The sequence below is a fragment of the Gobius niger genome, assembly GCF_951799975.1.
Source record: "Gobius niger genome assembly, chromosome: 14".
In the NCBI taxonomy this organism is placed as follows: Eukaryota; Metazoa; Chordata; class Actinopteri; order Gobiiformes; family Gobiidae; genus Gobius; species Gobius niger.
This window is the reverse complement of record NC_136865.1, coordinates 16148860-16164351: the sequence shown is the minus strand read 5'-3', so window position 1 is coordinate 16164351 and position 15492 is coordinate 16148860. Positions and strand designations below refer to the sequence as shown.

The 15492-nt window shown below is 42.3% G+C and overlaps 1 protein-coding gene across 12 annotated transcripts in view; it reads left to right on the top strand.

Moving 5' to 3' along the window:
* Nucleotides 1-15492, top strand: part of clasp2 (cytoplasmic linker associated protein 2) — a 45040-nt gene that overhangs the window by 5148 nt on the left and 24400 nt on the right. For all 12 annotated transcript variants that reach the window (XM_079571465.1, XM_079571477.1, XM_079571476.1 and 9 more), the window contains exons 3-7: nucleotides 3567-3670; nucleotides 4040-4131; nucleotides 4736-4811; nucleotides 6904-7001; nucleotides 11681-11751. In XM_079571465.1, the coding sequence (XP_079427591.1) occupies nucleotides 3567-3670; nucleotides 4040-4131; nucleotides 4736-4811; nucleotides 6904-7001; nucleotides 11681-11751 (441 nt within the window). The remainder of the gene's footprint in view (nucleotides 1-3566; nucleotides 3671-4039; nucleotides 4132-4735; nucleotides 4812-6903; nucleotides 7002-11680; nucleotides 11752-15492) is intronic.

Below are 15492 nucleotides of genomic sequence, written 5' to 3'. Positions count from 1 at the left end.
TACGTTACTTCAAGTGATTTGTGTGTCATTCCAGGAAAACTGTATAGTCTTAGCAACTGTTAAATGTGTGTAGGACCGGCTGTATTATTGGGTCTACCTTTGTAAATCATCTTATGTATGCCGACGATCTTGTTGTATTGAGTCCAAGCAGTGCTGGTACGCAGGAACTTTTAAATGTGTTTTTATGGTGTGGCTCATGACGTCAAATATAATGCAGTAAAGACACGCACATCCACCGGTCCTAAGCCAGTGTGCTGGATCAAAAAGTAACAATGTAAAAATAGCAAAAAAGCCGCACAACTGAATGCTCCCCAGCTGTGCGGATTTTTTGCTATTTTTACATCAAAGATAACGCAGGGATGAGTGTCATGATGATTTGCAGAACAAGAGATGATAAGGATTTGAATTTTCTTTCATTTAAATTCAAATAATCTGCACATTTTACCACTGATGATTTGGCAGATGATGATGACGTGCTCCGGCAGTGCTGCTTGATGTATGTGCAGGCGAACATGCTCGTGCGTGAGAAAAGACGCTGTTTTATGCCTATTGTTCACCGTTATATACGGCACACCTGTGGTCAAACTATAGACATCTGAGCATACGGAAACTTAACGTGGCAAACAAAAGACCGTGATGGGAGAGTTCCAGCATCTTATTTGTTTCTGCTGGGATCCGAACTTGTCATGCCGTTTTGAGAAACGTAATGTACAGATTTATTTGTTGGCTCAACAACTGTGAGAATATGATGATTATTATTATCATTATGAGCTTGACCAACATCAAAGTCAGTCAAGAACTGTGGCGTCACAGGTACAGTTGTCTGCTCTAAACCTTTGTGTGTGTTGTTGTTTTGTTTTAAATAAAGGTTGATGATGATGATGAATAATGAAAGGACAGAATGTTTAAACACAGACCCATAGTTTAGATGTGGCCGTTCTCGCTAATCTTCCATTTTTCTCAGAGTTGACATGAACCAGATCACATGATGTTTTTACTTAGGACTCCGTCATTCGCAGGAGTCAATGATTTTTCTTTTACTCTTCTGAAAGTTATCTAATACACGGCTGCACAATTATGGAACAAAAATATCTTGACTGATTTTTCTGACAAGCGATTAGATCTGCTATTTTAAACTAAAATAACAGTTGCTTTTGTACGTGTTAGGTCCTAGAAGGATGTAGAAAAGATTTACTTCCACGTTGGCCTTGTTTTGGATCTTTGACTCATTTTGTTTGTTTACTCAATCTGAGGGAAAATTTTGCATTTCTATTGTTATCTCAATATTAAAGACAGTCATTGAGTTATTTCGGAGATCCATTGTATACTCGTATCTACTTTTACCGTGTTTAAATGTTAAATATCCATATTCACATGCAGTACAGCACATACAGCAGCATGATGCAGCCGTGTGGCACAATGGCCCCCCTGTCATTTCTCTGTTTGAGGGTATTGTCTTTGTTGCCATGGAAACCAGCTGTTTTGCTAGCATCACGCGCGCACACGCACTGTACAGGAAAAGGGCAGATGACATCACCGCGTTACTCCCTCAGTGATGTTGCAGACAGTGTAGGAATTTGGGTTGGAGTTTGTTTGTCCGTGTGTGCCTTCATTTACTACAGTGTTTTCAGTTTGAATACGCTCCATGTGAAATAGTTTAAGCATGAAATAAACTAAACTAACAAGTAAGCGCTACACCAGGACACCAGGGCTGTGCAATAAATGGATTTAAGTTAACTCTCTCTCAACTATGGCAAGGTGATGTAGCCAGAAATTTAAATAAATCTTTCTCTCTAACGATTGCAATTTTAATGGAAATATGAAGTAACAGTGGGGCTGCCTGTCGTCTGTGCCTGCAGGGTTTCCACGGGGCATTAAAAAGCATTAAAAGTCATTAAGTTGGATTCAAAGTGGCATTAAATTTAAACTTATTGGAAAATTATGACATTTTTCAACAACAATAGGCAGATGCCGATATACCAGTTCGATATTTTTGGCCCAAAATCTATTAAAAACATAAATATTTGACCACTCCAGCAGTGGCCGATATTATTGTATTACTTTACGTGATTCAGTCATGGTTTTGTCCCTGCTTTGATGTGTTGCCATTAGCATTAGCATGCTGCTGTTAGCATTAGCATGCTGCTGTTAGCATTAGCATGCTGTTTCTAGCCGCGGCATTTTGCACGGCAAAAAAATATACCATTGTGGAGGTTAAAACTAAGCTCAGCAATTGGGTCCTCCAGGTTCTGTGCTTCAAAATGACACGCAGTCCATATTCCCTGAGGTTTAGTTGGTGAAACTTGTGCTTAAAGGAACAAGCCACCGTTTTTGCATACTGAGATATGTTCTAACCTGAGCTTAGACGAGATCTTTAGGACCCGTCGGGTCTTCACGCGTGCCCTCAGTCATGTAAACACAGCACAGACGCCGTTAGCATTCAGCCTCTCCTCCTCTCCTCTATAGCTCCAAAGGAGGTGAAGATAGAAGCTACCAAGCTCATCTAAATATGGTTACGTGAACTGTTACACTATAAAGTATAATTACACAAAATTAAACAATGTGGATTTTCTAAGCGGAAAAATAGGGGAACTATATTGTAAGGCGTAATAATACCAGGAGTACTTCGACATCCGCGCAGTAAAGATATTGCTGCGCGGATGTCGAACTACCCTCCAATGTTTCTCTGTTCCCACGAGGTCTGGGAAGTTGTGGGAGGACTCGTTTTAAAACCCTGACTTTGCTTTTTCAATGCAAAGGGGAAGTCTCTATCACTTTCGGTCCTGGAGGTATTGTCTTTTATCGGCGCTAGATTATCCTTTATTGTAAAATCCCCAAATATCGGATGATACATCGGTCAACCTCTAATCAAAAATACCTAAAGGATGGTCCAAAACATGTTCGGTTGCAGTTTTGGCTAAAATTGGCCCCGGTTTTGTTATAAAGTTGCCTGTTTTGGTGACATATTAAGAAATAAAATATGCGCTTGTTTATTTCTGACAGTTTTTCATTATGTTTGAGGGAGAAAAAACAGTTAACACACAATTCCTTATGTAATTTATTGCTGAGCCCTAATCCACTAGTCAATGTCAGTTTGCAGTGGGGCCTTGGTCTACAGCCAGACCTGTGGAGGAGTCAAATTTAACTTTTTTTCTGTGTTAAAGAGCACAAGGATAAGGTTTTTAAGCTGAGGTTTATTTAAGAGTTTGTCCTGTCTGTGCTCATACTCGTACGTAAGGTTCATTTATTATGAACAAAAATACAGTGATCCAGCTTTTGTGTTTGGATGACGGAGCAGTTGAGTGTTTAAGTGGACGTGATACGAGAGCGATTCATGATCTTGACATAATTTTAGTTACGGTCCATTTCTCATTTGTCCTCACTTTATCCTCTAGCCTTGGCAAAACACCAATTTCAAGGTCCAATTGCTATTCATGTAAAAAGATAAACTTCCCTAGTCAAACCGTCACTGTATTTGATCACATTTATGTTTGTTATATTTCTCCTCCCTCGATATTGTGTCTGTCCATCACATGACCCGTTCGTTCTGTGGCCTTGTTTTGTAGTGGTGCCAGCTCTCGTGGACCGACTGGGTGATGGGAAGGACCAGGTCAGGGAGAACAGCCAGGCGCTCATCCTCCACAGTATGGAGCAGGCTGCCTCCCCCATGGTAAGGCTCTGATCATAAACTACAGTCACAGCGTCCTGCCCTTGAATACATCTTGTGGATTATGAATCACAGTCTCTCTTGTCTTGAGAGATAAAGCGAGTTAAGAGAAAGTGAACTCAAATGTTAAACGCTGCTGTTTTTACTCAGATAGACACTCTGTATGTGTAAAAGCTAATGTGTTTTGAGCCCCCTCCTCTGGACACTTTTGGAGCTGCCTTAGCTTTTTCTCAATTCTGCTTCAGAGACGGCTTTACCCAGTCTTTCCTCTCCATATATTCAGTCCCTACTTGACCGCAGTACTTTTGTCGTATTATCAAACTGCCCCTTTTCGTGTGTGCTCATTAACCATTGTGTCTTTCTTGTCCACAGTATGTTTGGGAAAGGCTGGTCCCTGGTTTCAAACACAAGAACTTCCGCAGTCGAGAAGGAATCTGCCTTTGTCTCAGTGCCACACTCTCCACGTGAGCAGCTTCCCTTTTTACTCATGTTTACTTCCTGTGTTATATTTTAATTCAGCAAAGTAAATTAATAAATCATTCCCTAACATTATAGCACAAACAAACGTTCATATAGTGCTGTATTATCGTGGCAAGTTGGTGAACGTGTTCTTTGTCGCTGGTTTAAGAATCACAGTCTTCAGGATTAATCCTCTTAAGTGTTAGTCTGACTATAAAGACGTATACGTGCAACAAGTCGGGCCACGGCCAATGCCATGTGATTACACGGCCTTGCTCCTATGTTACTTTCAACAAAGGCTTAACATTTAATCTTGCTCAAGTAATCTTATCCCCTTCAAAATGACACAATGCTGGGTCTTTTAAATAGTTCCATTAAAGTATAGATGTTTTATTTTGTCATAATTCACCACCATTTCAATCAAGGAAGTCATTGTAGTTTGTAGGTCTATGACTATTTATGGCACATTGTTATTCAACATGTTTTTGCTAGTGAAAAGTGACACAGTTCTAGTGAATGTCAAGCTTCCTCATAGCACACCATGTTTAAAGAAGTCAGGTTTCTAAATGGTTGTCCTACTGTATTAACCACTAGCTTTGTTCCTTCTAGACATGGTTCTCATGCGCTGAGCGTCAGTAAACTCGTCCCTCATCTCTGTTCTTTGACTGGAGACCAAAACCCGCAGGTGAGTGTTGTGTATAAGGAGCAGCTGTTTGATATTTAAATGTTTATATCCTGTCCACACTCCCTCCAACCCAAGCTGACAGCAGAGATGCTTCCTGTTGCTTAAAGTTAGACACTGATCTTTACCCTTTACGAGACAGTCCACTAGCACGGCGTACATATTCAGGAAGTAACTGCAACATAACACTGCTACACGGATTCATTCACAAATATCGACATGTTCTGTACCCACATGTACTGCAAAAGACGGCTGAGGTGACGCTGTAATCTGGGTGTGGAAGATTCCTTTCTGGGAGAAATTCGCGGCTAAAGACGACAGAAATATCCACGCGCATTCGCAGACAATACAAAACTTCAGCGCCTGTTTTATCAAAATGGTTTTCATTCCACTCTTATAAATAATATTCACTTTCCAATCTTGGACTTAACAATATTTTAGGGTTTTTTTTTTTTTTTTTTGAGGATTTTTTTGATATTCAATTTATTAATCTAAACTAAACAAGGTCCAAAATCCCCCCCAAACCCATGTGACTAATATAAAACCATACATTTAGACCTGGCCTATCCACTATTGAGATTTCACTGCTGAAAATATAGGAAATTCTTATCTGTTATATGAAAACATAAAATGACAAAACATATTTTATTTTTGTTTATGTGTTTGGGTCTTTTTATGATCAATTCATTGCCTCAATGAATCTTTGGGTAACATTGTGGCCTTAATGTACAATACATTAAGGCCACAGCCATATTCCACTGATGAAATTATGCCCAATGAGCTGATTGCTGATTTAATGCACTGTCATATAATGTTATTGTATGAACTACAGCATGGCAGGTCCAAGATAATTTCCCCATAGGACAATAAAGTTTATCCTTATCCTTATATCAGTCATCTACAGCAAAAGTTTTAAATTGTTTGTTGTAATATTAAAGCTGGGTTCCTGATTTTTTGTTGAAAAGTAAATATATTTTTAGCACCACAGAGTCTGTCGTAATCGCAGCAACAAACAGACCTTGTCTTCACCTAAATGTATATTGAGCGATGGAAGATAAAAGTAGAATCTAAATGAGTGCACTTTATTTTGGTCTCCCCTGCTTCACTTTGCCACCACTAAAAGCTGTACACGGGCATGAAATGTGCATATGATTAATTTGCCTGGACAGGTTTGAACAGGAGAAATCAGGTGCCACAGCTTTAATTTAATTTTTTCTCCTTTTCAGCTGCAGTGTCTCGCCTTCAAACATAAATCAATGAAAATTTCACCCATCTCATCTTAAAATCATTGTTAATCATCTTGCATTTCCAATTTCCTTCAAATATTTCAGTTTTCACTCACACTTTTTCACTCATTCTTTTTCAGCTTGTAATTGTTTATAAAGGGAGTGCGCTAGAAAAGCTATGATGAATAATAACGCCTATAACGACACATTTTTCACAGATTCCCCACTGTTTGGTAGCGCAGGCATCACAGTAGTTTAGGATGCTACCAGCGGATGCAACATTATGTGCCCCATGTGACCCCATCTCATGTAATTCAGTCTTTTTTTCCCTCGTCGATGCTTTTATGTTTAGGCTCTGTTCACTTTGCAGTTCGACATATTGATGGCGTCTGCTCCTGTGCTGTTATTAGCTGGTGATGGGCCCCATAAAGTCCCTCACAAAGCTTTATTGCTGAATCATAGGCACTGCACGCGTCAATCCATTAACCCACACAGCTTTAGTTTCAAATATTCAACTAAAGAGAGGGAGAGCGGTTTGGTTTAACCTCCTGTGGAGTTGCATCCCGAAGCTGAAATCTGCTCCTGCCGTCTACCCAATGATTATCTGCCCACACGACATCTTGGCCAATCAACACAGTCACTAGTCCCACCCACACTCAGCTGCACAAAATCCCCTTAACATCGCCTCACTGTCCAATCACAGCACTCCTCTCCAAAAAAAACAAAAAAACATCCCTTTTGCAATCGTGACTTATGTGAATTTGCATTTCCATTAAAGGCCACTCTTCTTGGAAAATTGGTCTAAACTCTTCAGTGTAAAATGACAGTCGAGTGCTGGGCATTGTTTAAGTAATGATTTGTTTTTGTAGGTTCGTGAGGCCTCCGTAACAGCATTGGTGGATGTCTATCGTCACATCGGGGAAAGGGTCCGAGCCGACCTGGGAAAGAGGGGGCTGCCTGTTGCGCGGTAAGTCCATGTCATGACTTAAACGCTGATACTTCTTCCTGCCTCTCTCTGTGTCCTCATCCAAATCTGGGATGGGTGATGTGCACAGTCCCTTGCCGCTGGCGCTCAGTCTGTCCCAAGCCACACCATGCACCACTCTGCCCTTGACACGCACAGAGGAACTTTTATTCGGAGCACAATGCGGGGGTGAGGGAGGCGCAGAAGGCAGAGAGGGGGTACAATGGCGTGGTCTAGTCCGAAAAAAAAGAAGAAAGTGTGTTTGTCTTTGCTGGTCATGTGACAAAGCCCCTTCGTTTGGTTTGTCCATGTGTTTTGGTTTGGTGCGGGTTAGCACTCTTACCTCACAAACAGAAGGCCTTGGGTTTAGACTCTGGTACCTTTCTGTTAAAGGAATAGGTCACCGTTTTTAGATACAGAGATATGTTCTTACCTTTAGCTTAGACGAGTTGATATGTAGCTGTCTGGTCTTTACGCTTGTCCTCAGTCATGTAAACAGAGCACAGACGGCGTTAGCATTTAGCCTCGCCTCTTCTCATCTATGGATCCAAACGGAGAAAAACGACAAAGAGTTTGATCACTTCTTACTTCACCTCCATTTGGATCCATAGATGAGAAGAGGAGAGGCTAAATGCTAACGCCGTTTGTGCTCTCTTTACGTGACTGAGACCAGACAGCTTTATATCAGCTCGTCTAAGCTCAGGTAAGAACATATCTCAGTATTTAAAAACGGTGGCCTATTCCTTTAAGAGTTTGGAGGTTCTCTCCATGAGCTCTGGTTTCTTTCATCCTAACAACAAACATAACAATCAGATAATCCACCATCAGTGCTCAGTCCTGAAATAATCCATAAACAAAGCTGAAGATCTGAAATTGGGTCCCGTCGTCCACTGCTTGTTACTGGTTGCTCCAGAGGCTGTGGCGAGTCAAGTGCAAAGGTTAAGTCTTCCTTCGAGGACAATGAAAGATACCTCAATCTTAGTCCCTGGTCGTCCTGGTTACTTGCCTGGGTTAGCGGTTATTTTGAGCGCACACTTGCCGCCTTTATTGCTCTGTGTCTGCTGTGAGATCCCAGCCATGAAGTTGCTGAGTGCTCAGTGTCTGTGAATGCTGCTGAGGCTGTCATGTATTGCTCATAGTATGAAGCATCTGTCAGTCTTCTCTGTAAACGCACCGTCAGTGTGTGGAGGATTTATCAAGGCTGTGGGTCTGCATAAAGTTAGAACTTACATTTTTAAAAGGCCTTGCTGGAAAAAGGCAATTGTTCATTTGTTAAGCAAGTAAGAATATGTCAGGTTTTAATTACATTGCCATCATGGGACACGAGGGACAGTACTGGGTTAAGGAATAAATGTTGTTTTTTGGTGGCGTTACAATCCAAATGTTTGACAGCCATGTAGGGCAAACAAAGGTGCACATCAGTATTAAAGATACACATGGTCATATATTCCCCCCCCCCCCACAGTATGACGCACTTGCAATGATCTTAAACACACACATTTTTACTCCTCTAAACCAGTGATACTGGGTTGCCGACAGGACCCACCATAGCCTAGGATAACAAGCCGTAATACAAATAAGAATTGAATTTCTTACACATCAGCAGCAACCTCCCTCTCTTGGTACAGCTGAGTTTTTTGCCTTTTGCTGCCATATTGTTTCACTGCTTTCACTGCTTTTGTACGTGTTTTTGTGGGGTTCAGATGCTTTTTTTTTACTCCAAAGAATGGTCCTGAAGAAAGCAGCTTTTTAAAAGAAACAATTAGCGTTTGACCTAAAGACATTTGAGCCCTTCAAATTTGACCTACAGCCCCCACACCTCCAGCATCAGAAAGAGACAGGAGAGAGGAAACAAAATGACACGGTGGCGCAGCGGTTAGTGCTCGTGCCTCACAGCTCGATGGTCCTGGGTTTGATTCCCACCTGGACGGGGCCTTTCTGTGTGGAGTCTGCATGTTGTCCCCGTGTCTGCGTAGGTTAGTGGTAGGTTATAAAAAACATGTGCAATAGGTTAATCCTCCAGCCAGGTGTTTCTGACCACCAGCCTGGCTCCACATCATGGAGATGGGTCCGAGCGCCGGCCCATGCTGGCAGCTCACTGCTCTTACAGGTCGACCCATGCGACACTGAGGATGGGTCAAATGCAGAGAACTCATTTCTGTACAGAGATTAATACAGTATCAGATTTAGATTTAGATTTAAGACTCACAGCTAAGCCACACATGCCTTCTGTCCCTACTATTGTTCTGGCTAATGGACGTCCACTGGAGAATAAATTAGATTAACTGCTGGTGAAGATGGTGAAAGTTGTTGCGGAGTGGAGGGAGCTGCGCAGGAGGAAGGAGGAGGTGGAGCTGACCAGTGCAGGACACCACCCTCTGAAACACAGACAAACACAGGAGTTGCTGCACCGTTTCATTGGATCAGAAGGAGTGGGGCATGGTTTCAACCTCTCTTAAATGCCCCAGTTGTATGTTGCCCCGCACTGACTGCCTGGTCTGGTAAACTTCAGCCAAATAAACAGACTGTAATTCTGTTCATTAGGATCATACATGTTAGTAGTAGTATGTTAGATGTAAATGTAAAACCATAGAAAGTGTGTTTTGCAGCTCGTTGTGCTGGGTCGATATACAATCTGCTCCTCTGGATCACGTATCACTTCTGGGACCAACATTACATGGACTTGGACAAACGCTTCTTTATGATGTGTTTATTGGAGATGTGTTAATTGGTATCCTGTTGATCCTCATTACCTTTAGTAGTCATTGTCTTTTTTAACACCAAAGAACCCATTGGCCCCCGACAGACTAAAAGGATGTGGGCTAAATCTCTTGGCACTTGTCCAAGAGGTTAGAGGAATCACAGTTAACTTACATACTTGTGTTTACGAACACTGACATGGAGGATTACACACCCAGGACATTTACTCTTTTAGTGGCTCAACTAGGCTTAACCCCATCTCCAAATCCTCACACATTTCTGAATGAAACAAAACAAAACAATACAAAATACAATCAAATATGTGCTTAAAGATTTGAAGAGATCTTATATGCACCGGTCAATGTAGTGCAGTGTCAAGTACATGAACAGGAATGAACATAGGTTCCTATCCAGACAGGTGTGGGGTTAATATGTGAAGGAAATGCTTTGAAAGGAGACCATGCTTTCAGTTGTCTGCCGGGCCCCTCCCCCTCAGTGTCTGTGTATGGAGCGGAGGTTATGTAAAGGGTAACTCAATCTCCCGGCCCGTCATACTAACTGGCCTACTTGTCAGGCTCTCACACACAAACAAAAAAAAAGAGGCTTCCCGAGATTTACCTTGTGGTATCGCCCTGTAGTGTTCTCAGGGTTCTCTGTGTGCTCTGCAAACGCTCCATGTGTGACAGGAGGTGGTGCTTTGTCGCATGCTCTTCTGTTTGGCTTGGCCCCCCCACACCCCTCCCTCGCCCGGTGCTCCCTCCCCTTCAGATCCACTGCACCATGTTGGATACAAAGAGCCGTGGACCGAGCACTGTCACTGCCATGGGAGCTCATGCAACGCTACACGGCAACGCAGCGCCCTATTAATAAGTCCTCTGGGAAATACAGCGGCTAATGAGAGCTGGAGACTGAAGAGGAGCTTATTTCTGGACATATCGCATGACGAAGAAAATGCTGAAGAAACACTGGGAACCATGTGGAAAAGCCGTGCGCCTGAGCAGTCCGCCACAACGCTAATCAACACTTATCTGGAGCTGCTAAGCTGTCTGTTTTTGGGGCTGGCACCGTGACACTTGAGGCTGGCACACACAGACACGGCGGTGTGTATTACTCCTCACGTTTGCACATGGAGAAATATAAGATAAGGCTTTATTGATCTCGCAGTGGAGAGATGTTATGGTGGCGGTGTTTTTGTTATTGCTGTGTTACCTGATTGAAGATTTTACATACAGTATAGTTTTTTATGCTGTTGTGTTTTTCATGGGAGAAGTTGCACAATTTATCATTATTAAACAAAAATGCTGCTATTTTTATGGTCGCAAATGTCAGATCAGCTGCTATTATTCAGTTAGGTCTTGATATAACACCTGCTCTCCCTGTAGTTTGTAGACCTCTGCAAACATGCTCTGAAGTGCATGTCATTCTTGTGTTAAGTTTAGGTCATATTTCAGTCTTTTCCCACATGTTAATGCTCTCGGACCTGTATTAAATGATCATACTTGTCAGAAAGATCATGATTCGATGTTTTTCTGTTTCCCTTATTCATGCGTGTCATATGCGCCGTGCCTCTTTTTTTATTACGTAGCATTTTATCGCTACAACTTGCATGACCTGAATGACCAATGGGGATTTTAGACCGCGCTTGTGTCGTCGTTGGGCAGAGGTGATTTTGGGCAGTGTGATTGTGTTGCTGAGCAGGATGCCAGGACTGAGATCTCATGCCCTCAAAGCCTCCTGACTTTGACTGGCACGACGGACACACCCACTGACCAGAGCGGCGCACACACACACACACACACACTCATACACACACACAGACACATGGACAGCTGAGAGTTACCACTTTCCCTGAGAAGTCACAACAGCTCCTCGACAGAAGCTGATGCTCTGTTTATGCCGCCATGCTGAAGTATTGTCACTCCTAATGTCCTTTGCGCCAGTGAAAGCCTGACATGTTGTAACCTTTGTGTTGTTCTTTGCAGGTTGCAGACAATATTTGCCCGGTTTGATGAAGCCTTGAATTCAGGCAACATGGCTCTCAGCCCCAGTCACGGTCAGTGCTACATCAACTTCTAAATAATTATTTGAATTATATGTGTTTTTTATGTTATTTTTGTGAAGCTTTGGTGACTCAGAGTATATGAAAAAGATGGTAGAACTGCAAACTTATTTCATGCGTTGATGCTACATTGGATAGTGTTTACAGGTTGTGTGTTGTGAGTTTGTTGCTATGAAGTTCTCTCTGAGGCAGCACTGGAATAAAAGGAGTGTCTTTGAACTTGGATCTCCCCCAGGTGTAGTTTCACACTGCTGCATGTATCAGATTTTTTTGGCTTTCATTTGTTGTTGGTTTACTTTGAACTTGTACCTTTTGTACACACGCCTGGGAGTGAAAGTTCAGACACCTTTTACAAATTCAACGCCTTGAGTTTCTTCAGTGATGACTTCATGACCTCTACCAGCTTCTTTATTTACCTGAGGGCAATGTGGCCATATGTCCCTTGGCCTCATACCTGAAGTGAAAGTGACAGCAGATACTCAACGCCCAGTTAACCATGGCTCATTGCCTTTGTTTGGCCTTTGCTCCCTGTAACGTACTTACTCCCAGCTCCTTCACTTTGTCAGGAAATCTAGAAAGCTTTATTAACTGATACTGTACGGTCGCAATTGGCAAATTAAACGTCTGGTTTCACAATATTCTCTGCAGAGAACTAAATATCTCATCGCCAACGGGTCTTATTATGTATAAAACCTGCTAACCCGGTACCTTAGACCTCTACAGACATGTTCTGAAATGCATGTAATTCTTGTGTTGTTAAGACATTTTCTTTTCTAATTGTGCCGAATGTGCGAATGATCTTTGATGACACAATTGCAATTAGTATTTTTTCTTGTTTGCTTCAGGCCTGTGAGCCTTATTTGTCATATCTGAATCCGATGTATTAGCTCAATAAAGCGGCCTTTTACTCAGTCCCCTGTGGCTTATATTTTCTGCAAAGCCACAACCTCTGCAGATCAGTTTAGATATAGATCCTGTCTGTCCTTGGCCCGCATCCTTTTGGTTGGTCCTTGGTGTTTGCAGTGGTGAGGCAGCTGTTGCTGTGACGAGAGGAGGGAGAGGAGTTGGGAATAGCTTGTTGGAGGAAGCAGAGTCACAGCGCTGTGCCTGTCTCTGCCCTGCCCTGATTCACCATGACAGAGACAGACATTGAACAAACAAGAAAAGCAGCGGTGAAGACAAAGGAGCGCCATGAGCACTGACACAGATGAGAGACGGGAAATGTTTGTGCGTAACTACGGTATTAGGGGAGGATGCCCTTGGGAAGTGTAGTTAATCTCATCTGGCTGTGGATGCTGGCACTCAGACAAACGCTTGTCAACATATGGTTCAAAATCAGCTTAAACTTTCACCCCAAATGCCCTGGCTCAGACCCAGGCTGAGTGGCACGTGTAAACTGGGGCAGCATGGCCTGTCCCAATGATGCTTGGACAGTAAGTTGTGGGCAATCTGGCATGATCAGTTTAATTCTACATGTTTATTTAATCATTTCACACTACTTTTCTAATGATGAATGTAATATATATCGTTTTTAAAAACAGATGCACAAGAAGAGATTTTCATAGGAGCGGCTTTAAACCGAATGTTTCTGGGACAGGGAGAGTGAGACACGAGCTTTAGGGCCAGATTCTCAAATTGAAGACGGCTGCTCCAATTTCAGCCCGGCTTAGAGAAAATGTAGCTTCTTAAAAGGGAAACGTGCAGGTATTATTTCAAGTCCTTTCCAGCTGCTGGACTTGTAAGGATAACCCATAATATTACAATTCCTGCTGCGCCAAGGCCACGAGCCTGGCCTGTAAACGGGGTCACGGTTTCCTTAGCAGAGCTGAAGATGCACTCAGGCAGAACGAGCATGTCAGCGGGTCGCTGATGAGTGTGTTTGTGTGTCAACATCGAGCTACAGGAAACAAGGAAACTGTGCCCGATGTGGCAAGTGGCTCAGGGCTTCTCCATCTCATTGTATTTAAATGATCAAAGTCAAGGGTTTGTGTCACTGCTGAAAGTGGTTGCTCGCATCCATTTCTACTGGATACTGTATGTCCATGAGTTCAACCAGTTCATTCTTGTTTGACTTTGTTAGTTTCGTTATTTGTTTTCATTGTAGGTCAGATTGATGTGGGTCAAAGCTTGGACACTTGGCCCAAAAAAAAATGCTGCACCAAATCCCTTAAGACAAGTTATTGACCCTTCAGACTGTGGCTTGCCCTGCTCTTAAACGGTATCAGGGATTTGATCTTTATCCAAGTGATGCAGTGCTGCCATCATGTGGTTACAGTAATGTCCTTCTGTCCCTGGTAAACAAATTTGCTCTAATTGATGTACAAGCGTTCACGGGGTAGACTTTGTACAGATGTTTCTTTTTTGCGCAGAATCCATCATGCACGTTTTAGCATCAATCCCTCCATCTGAAGTATTTTACAAACCATACAGCATCGAGACCAGTTGCGTGTATTTCTCCTTTCTTACATACTGGAATCTAAAGACTGTGTTTCCATAGCAACACCATCTCCACACACACATCGTTGTCCGAGCGTCCCAATTTCTGACAGCGTGTCAGTCCGGTGCCTCTCATTTAGCTTTGCGCCCCATATCATCTTTTCGTCAGCGGCGTTTTCTAAGGCCACTCATTTGCTGCTCGCCTTGTGGTTGCCCGCGGTGATCTGTGTGTTATTGGTCTGCTCCGGTTGCCATGGAAACAACATGTGTGCTCCGCGTGTCTCTCTCTCTTTCTCCCCTGGGGTCTGACTAGACAAAAGCACGAGATGCTAATGATGCTAACAATTATGCTAATCTGTGTTTTGACTGAAAGGTAGTAAGCAATACACCGTTTTATTGTCCAGTCTTTTGTAACAAGGTTAGGCACATTCTTATGAAAGTCAAATGATCCAGGGCACTCTTGTAAAGGAGATTTTTTTTCTGGTTCAATAAAGGTTTGAATGAATAAAATGATGGGACTTTCTCCTTAACAAATGCTGTAGCCTAGTCAGAGCCCTCGTACCTTCAATGAGTCTGAAATTCCTTCAAATTCCCAAAAATGTTTTCAGCGTCAGAATTGTTTTATTGCCATTGTCATGATGAGGTTCACAACAAGGATTTTTTTGCAGTTCAATCGTGCAACATGAAACATAAAACGTATAACACATAACTTAGATAAAGGAGAACTTAAAAAACTGTAAGCTATAAGACTATAGAGACATGCATAAGACGATTACATTTAAACTATTAAGACAACAGCAATTTGACATTGAACAACAGCGTGAGTTTAATCACAGATGTGCAGATGCATTAAAGGACCTATATCATTTTGGCTTTTAGCCATGTTGTAATGCTATTCCCTTATCAAAAACACTCCCACAGTGGTTTTTGGCTTCATTCACACAGTTCTCAGTAATCCTCCTGAATCCTGCTCTCTTTTTTATGTTTTTTATGTCATAGTGTCAGGAAGAGCCCGACGTCTGTAATGTAATGCCCTACGGCCTGATTTTAATTTATAAAACAGCTTTTTCTTTATTTCTGTTGTAAGAAAGAAAGAAAAAAAAAAAAAGCCCGTTGTGTCCGCACTGTCCCTGCGGGAAAACAAACGCACCCCCTGAGCTTCTGAACCGATGTCATGTTTGCCCTGAAAGCTGTAAAGGAGCTCATTCTAACCTACTCTGGACACGCCTGTTCTTTTTTCTTACCTAACGATAATGTCACAGAGAAAAGCATGTTTGGCTGCAAAAGGTATAGGACTTT